The sequence below is a fragment of the Aplysia californica genome, unplaced genomic scaffold, assembly GCF_000002075.1.
Source record: "Aplysia californica isolate F4 #8 unplaced genomic scaffold, AplCal3.0 scaffold00322, whole genome shotgun sequence".
Taxonomy (NCBI): Eukaryota; Metazoa; Mollusca; class Gastropoda; order Aplysiida; family Aplysiidae; genus Aplysia; species Aplysia californica.
The window spans coordinates 736065-748834 of record NW_004797592.1 but is presented as its reverse complement, the minus strand read 5'-3'; the positions used below and the strand labels follow the sequence as shown (position 1 = coordinate 748834).

The window sequence follows — 12770 nt, the reverse complement described above, 5'->3', positions numbered from 1 at the left end:
TACTCTCTTGTAACACCTTCTCGGCACTTATATGTCTTTATTGTGTTGCAAGTGCCGTAAGACTTTTACTAAAACTAAAACTTTCTAGAACCGCCCCCTCCTCTTTCTACTCTGGGAAATGGACTAAGCGTCACACCCTCAAAACAACCTATGTGTGTCTAAAAGTACGACATATACTTATAGAGGCGTTGGACCCCTCAAGCGTAGATAACCAGGGATCGAATAGCGTGCAGCCGTGAGGTCTAAGGTCATGTGTTCAGTAAACAAGAAGCCAAGAAACAGGAATGAAAGCACACGTTCCAGCACGTAAATAATACAGTTTATACGAGAAATCAATATTTTCCCGTAATGCCAGGTATGCATGAGTGCGCCCGGGACGCCCCACGGGCTTGCCTATCAATTTCGAATGCCAGGTGATTTGATTAAGTCAGCAACATAGGATTAATAATTGTTGAGGCTTGTCCAACTGGTTTCATGCACTTGTTTGTTTTGTTAGTTGTTGGTTTTGTGTGTGTGTGTGTGTGTGTGTGTGTGTGTGTGTGTGTGTGTGTGTGTCTCTCTCTCTCTCTCTCTCTCACACACACATTCACACACACACACACACTCACACACGCACGCACGCACGCACACACATGCGACCTGGTTACAAAATTGTTGTTGTTTGTTTTCTCTCTCTCTCTCTCTCTCTCTCTCTCTCTCTCTCTCTCTCTCTCTCTCTCTCTCTCTCTCTCTCTGTTCCCGCAGAATTATGCTCTTTCAGATGGCCAGATTATGCAAGACGGATAAAAAAAATATGACAATGACAATGACAATCTTTATTCATCTCGCAGGGAGAAATTTGTCTTGGTCGTTAACAATGGCAGTAGACAAGTTTCCGTAACGCCATTTACATGTTTTGCACTTTTTCAACAAGAATTTTCATGTTTTATGTAGAGGAATTTAAAACAAAACATATCAGTATCAGTAATGGTTTGTGTATTTGGAAAGAAAACAGTACACATCAGTCAGAAAAAAACCCCCCAAAAAATATAATCTCGGTAACTTTCAGCTGTATAGAGGAAAGAAAAATGTTTAAAAGAAAAAAAAATAAATCAAAATTAAAGACATCTGGACCTCTGTTGCTGGCACGTCACTAAAACCAGGGACACCTGTCAAACATGAAACATCAGCAGACATCAGAACAACTTTTGATGGGTTGAAAAATTGAACAGGCTCAAGGAACAAAATCCCTGACCCAAAACCCCCTCACTCCCAAGGTTTTTCATCAAGGGAAATAACAAACTTGTCACTTTAATTAGATTTAGCACTCTGACTACTTCCCTTTAACCACACGCGAGTTGTTAAGTTAAATTGTTTCATGAAAAAATCCAGGAAAAAAAAACGTTAAAAAACCCCGCAGGATATCCAAATTTATGCAAATGTTGCAGAATTATGCGGAAAAACGCGACGGCATAATCGCATAATCCGACGTGGACAGTAACATTCACTTTGGAGAAAAAAGAAAGATACAGTTGTGACTCATAATTACCTTGTATTTCGTCGTGGGTTCTACTAAAGAAGAATGTGGTGGAAGTTCGCGAAAGCGGCATCCCATTCCACCGGTAAAGTTTTGATAGTGGTAAATATTGCTTGGTAGGCTGCAAGGCTGTTTATGGATGTTCTAAGTGGTGTGGTTTTATTTCTGAATGGGACAATATCAGCTGTAATGTCTTCATTTTCTCTCTTTCTTTCTTTTTTCCCAGCGGACAATCGGCTGAAAGAACTACGACCCAGACAGAAGCAGGACTACTCCGTGTTTGGTGGGGAGGAGCGCTCCAAGCTGTCCCAACAACTGGCCTTCGTGGCCTTCCAGTTCCTGACCACTAGTAAGTTTTGACCAGTGTGCTGATCGTGTGCCCAGAGAAATAAATAGTCGGCTGTCCGACCATTAATAGGGAAAGACTTTATTCAACCCGAAGGGGCAACTTAACCGATGGAGAGAACACTTTGATCAACTATTGAACAGACCACCTCCAGAAAACCAACTAGAAATTCTTCCAGCCAGAAATGACCTCCCAATAGTCACGGAACCACCTTCAAGAGAGGAAATTGCAGCCGCTATAAAAACACTGAAGTCCCACAAGGCAGCTGGTCCTGACCATATACCACCGGAAGCCCTTAAGGCAGAGAAAGATAGGTTTGTGGAAATTCTCTATGCTCTGTTTGAAAAGGTTTGGCAAAAGGAGGAAATACCATCAGACTGGAAGGAAGGCCACCTAATCAAGCTGCCAAAGAAAGGAGATCTCAGCAATTGTAACAACAACAGAGGCATTACACTCCTGTCCATACCGGGGAAAGTCTTCAACAGAATACACCTGGAGAGAATCAAGCTGGCAACAGATGAGAAGGTTCGAGGAAACCAGGCAGGATTCCGCAAAAACCGATCATGTGTGGACCAGATTGCTACTCGGCGTATCATTGTTGAGCAATCGCTTGAATGGAACTCTCCACTCGTGGTCAACTTCATTGACTATGAAAAGGCGTTTGACAGCGTGGACAGGGAAACTCTGTGGAAACTCATGCAGCATTTTGGAATACCTGAGAAAATCGTCAAGCTTGTGAAGGCCACCTATGATGGAACAAACTGCCAAGTCTTCCACGAAGGACAACTCTCAGAACCATTCCAGGTACAGACAGGAGTGCGACAAGGATGCTTGCTCTCACCTTTCCTTTTCATACTGGCAATTGACTGGGTCATGAAAGAAGCCACCAGAGGCAAACGTAATGGAATACAATGGATCCCTTGGCAGCAGCTGGACGACTTAGACTTCACCGATGACCTTGCGCTGCTCTCTCACACACATGCTCAGATGCAAGAAAAGACCAAGGAACTCAACAGGCTATCAAGGAGTGTTGGCCTACGTATACATCCAGGCAAGTCAAAAGTAGTGAAGCTAGGAAAAATTTCAAGCCCTGCTGTGACAGTGGAAGACACTTCCCTGGAAGAAGTGGACTCCTTTACCTACCTTGGAAGTGTCATCGATGGTAAAGGTGGAACCGAGGCAGACGTTAAAGCAAGAACCGCCAAGGCAAGGTCAGCCTTCAAGCAATTATCAAAAGTCTGGAAAGCAAGCAACATCTCGCTGCGCACCAAGATTCGACTCTTTAACTCCAACGTCAAGTCTGTGCTCCTCTACGGCTGCGAAACTTGGAAGACAACGAAAACAGTACTGAATGAAGTCCATACTTTCATCAACAGATGTATGAGGAATATTCTAAGAATTAAGTGTCAGGATAGAATAAGAAATGAAGAACTGTGGGAAAGGACAGGACAAAAGGATATAGAAGTAGAAATAGGACTAAGAAAGTGGCGATGGATGGGACACACCTTAAGAAAGCCCAGCGGAAACATCACAAGACAGTCACTGCAGTGGAACCCACAAGGAGCACGAGGCAGGGGTAGGCCACGGGAAACATGGAGGAGATGCGTGGAAAGGGACATCAGAGAAATGAAGCTCACTTGGAACGAGCTTGGAAGGATGGCTCAGGACAGAGATAAATGGAAGGAGCTTGTATGTGGCCTATACCCTGCCAGGGGTGAAAGGCATTGATGATGATGATGATGTCCGACCATTATGGAGTACAATGCCCCTGCTGGTGGGATGCCACTCTCAGCCAAACATAATTTGTCTGGCTTAGCCTATAGTGCACATTTTTCTGAAACAAAAAACCTATCATACTGCGTTGAGTGTAGGTCTTTATATGTACTGTGTGTAGTGTAGGTCTTTATATTTACATGTTGCTTATTCAGTTGAAATACACTAGGCATCTGTTGCTGTTACAAGCCACATTTTTTTCCATATTTTACAGACCCATATTTTCAAATTAGGTTTTTATGTTCTGAAATTTTGCTGCCTATAAATTTTGCTTTTGTCATATAACGGGATCATAGTGCTGGGGGGTAGGGGGGGAAGTTTAGGGGATAACACTATCTAAAGACATTTTGGTAAATGATGGCAGGTTTATTCATTCAATACAGGGTTCAAACCTCCTGCGAGCCAAGGTTTACAAATAGACCCACTGCACATGAGACATCAGCTGCAGGTGCAACCCTTACTATAAAAATTTAAAAAACATGAACATTTCTTCCTCTTATGATTTATACTTTTGTGTATCACTGCTGTCCTCTTTCTTCCTCTTTCCTTTCATTTTGCTTTCACTTTACGCCGAGGGCTGTGCCTACGAAATGAGCTTTTTGTGTGAAGTAGGTTATTGTATTATTTGAAAACTGATGAACAGTATTGTTCATTTACTGACATGATGAACAGTATTGTTCATTTATTTAATCAATGTTTCAAAGTTTCAGCGATCTCCTGTGTAATGTGTTTTTCTTTCATTGTGCTGTTTTTCTAACCCATTTTTCTCTCTGTGCTCAGCTGTTGAACCATTCTCGGATGACTACCTGGCCCGCAATGTGGTCAAAAACTTGATGAAGAAGGACATTGTGGTCAACCTGTCCCCCACAGATCCCGTCTCAGAAAAGAATTTCATATATCGGAAAGGGGTGGCTTCTGATGTCTTCGTTCTGGTCCTTCAAGGTTTGTCCTAAACTTGTTCCATAGCGTTTTTTCCTATTTTACTCTTAACTGTCATGTATTGTCTAATTGTTTCTGCTCCTTTGTCTTTTCAGTGTGTCTAATATCATAATGTACAATAAGTAAATTGAAAATTTGATTCTAAGCTTGGTCTCAGTGGATGTTGTGTTTCCTCAGTTCATTTTACTGGAAATAGGTTCTTGGCAATGAAGCGGCTTTGTGCATTAAAGCAACTGCACTGAGCTCTAGCAAGGGTACAAAAAGAAGAAGACGGGGGTTCGATGTAACTGTTTAAGGCAACGTATTTGATTTGTTGTGGTATATGTCTGACAGGTTGCAGCCGTTTATGACCCATCTTGTGGGTGGTTGGCGGGTGCTCTGGTGTGGTTTGCTGCTTCTTTCCTATCGAACATCTGTCCTCTTTATCTCCCCTCCTTCTTTTTTGTGTTTGTTACTCTCTTTTAACACCTAATCATCTGCACTTATATGACCTAATTGTGTTGCAAGTGCCATAAAACACCTACTATAACTAATTGTCCCATCTTGGGATTGATTTAGTAATTTAAAATGAACAGGCAGATGAGAGTTGTTGTTAAATCATGTAAGCCTTCAGCTTCTTAAGTTACTCTCTAAGTCTATTTAATGTGATATATGGTACTGTTAGGGTATGTTAAACTGCAGTTCCACTGAACTTGGATTAAGTTTTGTAACCTTTTTTGTTTTTATTTTGAACAAATTTGGGTTTTTTACAATCTTTATCAAGTGGATGTTTGTACCATCTGCTTAACTTTCAGAAAAGTTATAGCTGTGAGTAAAGAGAATATTTATGTTTCAGTAGAAATAAGTCTTTTTGATTTTTTAGCCTCTTTTGTGCAAGAAGTAATCAGTAGACTTTATTTTGTTTAAAAAGTTACGAAAAGTACTGATAAAATAATTCATATTGTTTTTTCCTTCTTTCATCAGGAACAGTGGAAGTTACGATAGGTGATGAGAGCATGGTTTTTGAAACTGGACCCTTCAGTTATTTTGGAGTTGAATCTCTCAAATGTGAGTGTTTTTGCGTTACTCTTCTTATGTGCTAAAAATTATTTTGTATTCTAAAAAGCATCTCATTTGATATTCTCAAGAGTGGAAAATATTTGAAATATTTAGATTTCTTGCTGCTGTCTTATTTAATATTTTTAGAAATAAAGAGAACAAAAGTAAATGATTGCATGATATTAAAAATCTCTTTTCATATTACATACAATAAAATCTTTGGTTCATGTTCGTAAAACACCACTTTATTTCAGCATTATATTGTGACTGGAAACGTAGTTCAAAAGCTCAGGCTTTTATATCTGTAGATTTACAGTTAAGTTATGTGAACTAAATTACTCCAGCTGTTAGGCTTTCCGTATATGATGGTTATAAGGAATAAATTTCAAGTCGCAGACATGTTGAGGAAAGGTGAAAGGGATAAAGCAATGTAACAGCCTTATTTAGATCTGGCTGTCCAAGCTGGTAAGGTTTGATAGTGGTGCTGTGCTATTTTGAGGAAATGGAACTTCTTCAGAGTTTAGCCATTATTAATGCTATTTGAATACTGCTTGCGAATATGTTCCTCATAAGTCCATTCGGAACAATGGCTGTTTAAAATTTTCTATTCACAGCAATATTCACTAAGTGCACAATAGCCATGCATACTGTGCGATACAGTGACCTCACATCACTGTTCATAATGCTTCATTCAGATTTAAAATAAGGGATGGGAACTTATTGTAAAAGCCTACTATTAATTTTTTTGCAACACTCCCGGCCCTGCACTTCATGAGTGATAAGCCATTGAGCTATTCATGGTGTGACTATTGAATAATGAACTGCAGTGAACACTTCTTAGAGGCATGTTTTATAACTCTTGTTGGCTCCACTTATTACTCTGTCATGTAAAAGTATTCAAGTACAAAGTATTCCTGTATTTACCAATATCATTTAAGATATAACATGCTTTAATTTTGCAATAGCTTGAGGAAGAAAAAAGATTAAAATCCATTATCTGGTAGAATCTCACAGCATCAAATGGCTCTGTGATGCTTTAAATATCTGTAAATAGTGCAACAATTATGAATGTTGAATAGTAAAGTCGAATGGGAACAGCTCAAGTCAGTGGATGTTACAATGCCACAGTAAGGGAGGCTGCAGGATCTTTGTTGAAGAAATGAATGAGTTAGTGGGGCTCACTATATTGGTGTTTGTCTTATTCAGATGTGTGTTGCTGTCTCCATTTTTAAGGACTTTTGGAGTCAAGTTGATATTATGTCAAGTAAAATGAAAATTGTTGGGTGCTGGCTTCGAATAGAAATTTGAGTTGCTATTGAAGTTTAAAGCTTTCCACAATTAATGATTTATAGTACCAAAGTGTTTTGATGATGGTCATGAACATTACCTCACTACCAATAGTACTTTGTATGCGTAGATCAGTTTACTAGATCCAAAAGAGTTTAACTTTTCTATATTTGTTATGTTGTAGGTTTAGACAGCTTCCCAGGCCCAGATTGAAAAAAATCAGTGTTGGAATTAAGAGATAAAACAGATTTTTTTAAACATTTAATTAATTTTTGTTCATACATCATTTTTAGATGAGCACAATTTGCTTGGTAATAGTTTTGGAACAAAAGGGACCAAATTCTCAGAGATTCTCTGTCTTACCATTGCTGAAACATGAGATAGACAAACTAGTGCTAATGGCTGATTATGTTTGTCCAGGTATCCGGAAGATGTCAACAGTGAACGAGTTCAAGAGCCAGGACTACATCCCAGACTTCTCTGTACGAGCCTTGACTGATGTCCAGTATCTTTGCATCCGCCGTTCACAGTACCTGGCTGGCTTGCGCACTACCAGGATGATTCGGCAGCAGACATCATCTGCCCTGGTTGTTGGGGATGCCTTTGAGGAGGAGTATGAGAAAGCGACGAAAGGCAACACCACCAACTCCAATAGTGTTTTGGACAGTCACTCTCCATCCAACTTACCCCTCGAGGCACTCAAACACGATGACTGGCACAAGAAGAAGTCAACATCTTCTCTGGATCGCTTGACATTTTTCCATCGCAAACCTGACCCACATGAGATTCTAAATCGAATGAGAAGAAGTGGCTCAGACGCCAAAGACAGGTGTGCAGAGTACCACGGTGATGTGGATAGCTCCAGCTGGAAACGTTCCACCGATGCAAAGGTCAGGAAATACTCAGAAGATGCTGAGAAGGCCAGTCCCCAAAGCCCTGCTGCTGACCATAAGAGCAAGTCCTCCCACTCCTCTCTGCCATTTGCTGCCCTTCACAGTAACCACAAACTGGATATTCTGCCGGATGAGGAGAAGGGAGAGGGTGTCTGTATGAATCAGAGTGAGGCAGCAACATTGTCAGCTACTCCGGCAAAAGTCTCTTCTTATCTGTCAGGCTCTGAGAGCAGTCCCGATCTGGAGAACAAGGATACTGCGCAGCCCCTGCCCTTCTCTGGACAGGCCTACGAAATGGATGAAAAAGCTTTAAGTGATTCGTCGGCCAATGGCAAAGGCTTAGAGAAAGTCCCATTGGTGGTCACAAAGCCTTCCTCTCCTGCAAGTAAAAGCACAGAGACCCCCAGCAGTGGTTCTCAAAATTTCTACAAGAACATTAGCAATGCTGCCCGTGATGCTGAGAAAGTTCCCCTTATGCATCAGGAAGGATCTTCCAATGATGTCTCACCCAACGACCCAGCTGTGTCCTAGCTGGAAGCATAACTTATGCTTTGGTCTTGCTTAGTTTGGTATTCATACACTTTTAGTGGGTCAGTTGAATTTTCTTTCGATGTATCTTATTTTCTCCTCCTGAAAGTAGATTTCAGTTGACATGAAAAAAATTTTCGCCCATTTGGTTTGGCTTCCATATAATATCAGGCCATGTTTTGAATAAACTATTGGGACTATTGGGACTGGAAAATGTGTCTAGGCTTGCTTTCGACCCCAGAAATGTAAACCCCATGTGAAATTGAAGCAACTATTCAATATCGGTATCAAATTCCTTTGTCTTAATTTTGTATATGTTGTAGATAAAGAAAGGAATGCCAAATTTGATTATAGTGTAAAGTTTTATTGTGTATGGCTTTCTCCAATATTGTGATCACAATCAAACCATAATCGTGAGTTCTTGCGGCTTGTTACGCGCCACTGCTGTGATCTGTTTTCTGCTTGAGTTTGCTGTAGATATTCTGATGCTTTACAAGTATTGTGAAGGAGTTTGACCACATGTGAGCTTGGCTTAATTCGATTGGGCATGTCTAAATAGCGGGTTTCCAAATAAAAAGGACCCATTTATAGGGCAATAACTCGATCATCCTAAGACTGATATCAACAAAACTTGGGAAAAATAAAATTCAATCAAGGGGGTGTCACAATAGTTAATATGAATATCAACAAACATTTGCTAAAATATCAAGTTTGAAAAATTACAACCAAAATTGAGTGAAATGACAAACTTTGCAACTTCTTAAAAATCAATGATAATGTGTATTTGTGTATTGGAGAACAATTTTTTTCTAAAACTGACATTGCCAAACAAACTCAGGGAAGGTGGTGACTGCTTAAATTTTAGTGATTGTATGCTCCAGGTGTAGACCATTTCTTTCCGGACAAGCTCGAACGCATCACTTGAAATTTTGAATAACCATGTAATATGTTTCTGGGTCAATTCTTCGGACCTCCAGTTCAACACTGAGTTTCAAATGCTCAATTCACTATTTGTTAATATTTCTATAGATTGTCAGTCAAAAAAATTCCCAAAGGAGATAATTGAGGGGGAGGGGGGGGGGAGATACAGTGATCATTCATTTGTAATTTTTTGGCTTTTAAGGCATTCTCAAAATCACTCCTGCAATCATGCTAGGGGCCACTCTTGAATTTTGAGAATCTGGGCCCATCTTACTGAGCCAGGACACCTCCCTAAACTGCTGCAAAACTTTCTCAACATTTTGAGATATCCATCGTATTGTCCACATCCTGAAACCAGAGCGTCCAATCACACACCCGTAGCTGAATGCTTTTAAGAAGTTAAGTTTTGTGTTTCACTCAGTTTTGTTTAAAAAAATGAAAACTTTATATTTATCTTAGGCATTGAGTGATTTTTTTCATATTGACCACTTTGATATCCCTTCGTTAAATTTCATTTTTTCAGTTTTGTTGAAATTTGTACAAAGATGACCATGTTATTGCCCTTCAAATTGTCCTTTTTCGTTAGAAACCCTAAACTATGATTGTGCACAGTGTTGAGGATAGTAAAAAGGTGACTGAGTTTTTGCATCTATATTGAGTGTTTTTAACGTTTTGTTCTCATTCGTACAACTTTGAATACAAAGCTGGCTTGGTAGAATCTTTTGTCATTTTATTCCTATTTGCAAAAGCACTCAATGACTTGTTTACTACTTGCTTGACTTGGACCTTCTATGCATGAAGAAATTATGACCAATTTCAGTGTACAGATGAGGTGGTGATGTTTGATGTCGTGTAATTATTCTAGATTTGTAGTTCATTGTCTGGTCCAAGCTGAGATTCATCGACCAAATCAGTGAAATTCTGAAGGGAATTTAATCGGTAGCAGTGAAATCATATTATGATTGACTTTCCTTCATTTCATGTGTTATTAAGTTTAGATTCACTTATAAAGAAAAATTAAACACATTTGTGACTACTGTTACAACACAAAAGTGGCACTACTGTTGGATGTCCTCTCTGTAGATCAAAAGATAGCTTTGCAAATTTGGACATATCTTTTTTCAAAATTAAAAGTTATTGGAAAGGGCCACATTTAAAGTTAAATGTGTAAAGAAGAGCTGAGCTTTTCCCCCAACCTTTTATTAACTATATATAGAGATCTGTCAGACATTTTTAGTACATTTTCGTATTACATCTGTCAATGGTGCCAACACTCTGGTCTAGTCACGCCAATGTTATCACATGAGTTTATAAAAATTTCATGCTTGTAATAAATTTTGATGTAGTGAATAGTCTTGATGGTATGTGTGGCTACTATAGCTGACCATGTAGTGGACTGGTTAGCAAGTACTTGGCTAGAGCTCATAGCAGTACTAAGTTCCTGGCTTCTTCTGGGATTGTTTAAATTACAAAACTCACTGTCTGAAATCATATCTTGTGTTTCAGTCTCATGTACATTATATACAAATGTGTACACAAGTTGGAAGATGAAACTATTCTGAAGTTGTATACTTAGGATTTTTTGTGATTATAGCTATGCTTGACAATTGATGCTTTTTCTTTTGCCAAATTAGATAGGATCTATTTGTACAATTTCAGATTTATGTAGAAAATCATATGACAGATTTATTCTTAAGTTGGTGACATCCTAACTCAGAATAGAGCTCAATGTAAGTGAAATAGTTATGCCCATGGAAGCTTATTTCTCTCAAAATGTAGTCTCAGCCAATATTTGAAAATGGTTGTTCTTCTTCACTTTATCAACTGCAGCAGACCTGCTCTTATCACTACATGGCATTGGACAGAAGGGCGAGAGCCCAGCTGTTGCTGGATCGATAACAACAACAACAACAAAACACTTTATCTGTTAAAGAAAGCCCAGTACCTGATAGAGTGAATCAGTTCTTTTGTTCCTGCCTGATCTACTTTGTCCTTTCCTTGTAGATGTGAAAAGCGAAAGTAATTAATTGGGGGAGGGAATTTCTTATGATTGTCGCTGGTTAAAATACGAAAAAAAAAAAAATTCCTGTCCAGTCATTAGGAATTGTTCTTTTCTTTTAAAAATGCCTTAAGACATGTTATAAAGTGTGATTCATAGTATGAGTTCGCTTTATATTGTTTTCTGTTTGCATTGCGTTGATAAGACACTTACTGATTTTTACACAATATGTGTGTAGGTACTTCTCTATGCAATATTTATCCTGAGTTATGTAAGCTTAAGAAGTGATTATGTCAACAGTTTTCAAGTAGTCAAGACACAGTTTAATTTATGGTTTTTCGTTAATTCTCCAAAGGTCTAGTGTATTGATGTTGGATCATGAAGGACTGACTGTAGTTTTACAGCTGTAACTTCCGATAGAGACGGAGACAAAAGATATAAATGATCACAATATTACGGTTTGACATGTTGCATTTTGCAAATAGGACTGAGATGTTGCACTGAAATTATCTGGCTGACATTAGAGTTTTGAAGTCATCTGAGCCTTTTGGCAAATGGAAGATGCGAGTGTAATTCTGCTGTTTTACTATAGCTACTAGCTTTCCAGAGTTAATTGCTTAGGTTTGCTTAGTTGTTGGCAATATACTTCCATCCTGCCTTCAAGCCTTTTAGAGAAAACAACTTGGTTGTGAGGCTCCGGCATGACTGATAAGTGAATATATATATTCCTCCTGCCTGAAGGTAGCAATGTGAAGAGAATATGGGGTATAGATACGCTCCTGCCACAACAAGGGAATTCGATATCCTCACATACACCTCAGGCAGGAAAAATACAACCCCTGAGGGGGTGCCTTCTTCCTTCACCATAAAATTTTAAAAACTCCAACAGAAATAAAACATCTGAAGAAGACATGTTGGTTTTGCTACATGGCACTCACCTGAAGGAAACTTTTTTGGCAACTACTGGATGTAAGGCAACACTCAGGAACCCAACTTATGGTCAGGTTAGATGTAAGGGTTTGGCTCCAGGGGATGTCAGGTTCTTCTTTTCTGATCTTTTGAAAAGTAGACTGTCATAGAGGCTTTGTTACTTTGTAGATAGATCAGTTGGCTCCGTCCTGAATTCTGAGCATATGTGTCACGACGCGATAGAATCAGGCGCTCGTCAATTTTGTGGTATTTGGAGTTATTGGTATCATCTTAAAGCCTTGCTTTTGATGGAAAAAATATCCGTTTTTCTTGGACACAAGTCAAGATATTGGCGATTGAAGGAGGTGGCGGTTGCCTAGTTTCAGAGGTAAATTAGCGATAAAATGGCTGCCAAATTTGCATTATTTCCTTAGCTTGAGAGTCCATGGAAACTTAGAATTTACATCTTTTATGCCTTTAATCAATGTTTTTCAGTAAAATCCGCACAGAAATGTGTTCCTAAATGGACATGAAAGGTGTTGAACCAAAAGACTAAATTTCGATAAAATCCCCAAACCTGCGGAAAGATTCTTCACTTTCATTATTTTGACGAGCGCCTGA

The 12770-nt window shown here is 39.2% G+C and overlaps 1 protein-coding gene across 1 annotated transcript in view; it reads left to right on the top strand.

Annotated features, from left to right (window-relative positions):
• The window catches only part of LOC101859420 (metal transporter CNNM4), a 68241-nt gene extending 56917 nt beyond the window's left edge, over window positions 1-11324 (top strand). The window contains exons 3-6 of the mRNA XM_005102362.3: window positions 1743-1865; window positions 4416-4577; window positions 5538-5621; window positions 7320-11324. Coding sequence (XP_005102419.1) covers window positions 1743-1865; window positions 4416-4577; window positions 5538-5621; window positions 7320-8323 — 1373 coding nt within the window. The 3' untranslated portion in view covers window positions 8324-11324. The remainder of the gene's footprint in view (window positions 1-1742; window positions 1866-4415; window positions 4578-5537; window positions 5622-7319) is intronic.
• Window positions 11325-12770: the final 1446 nt, after the last annotated feature.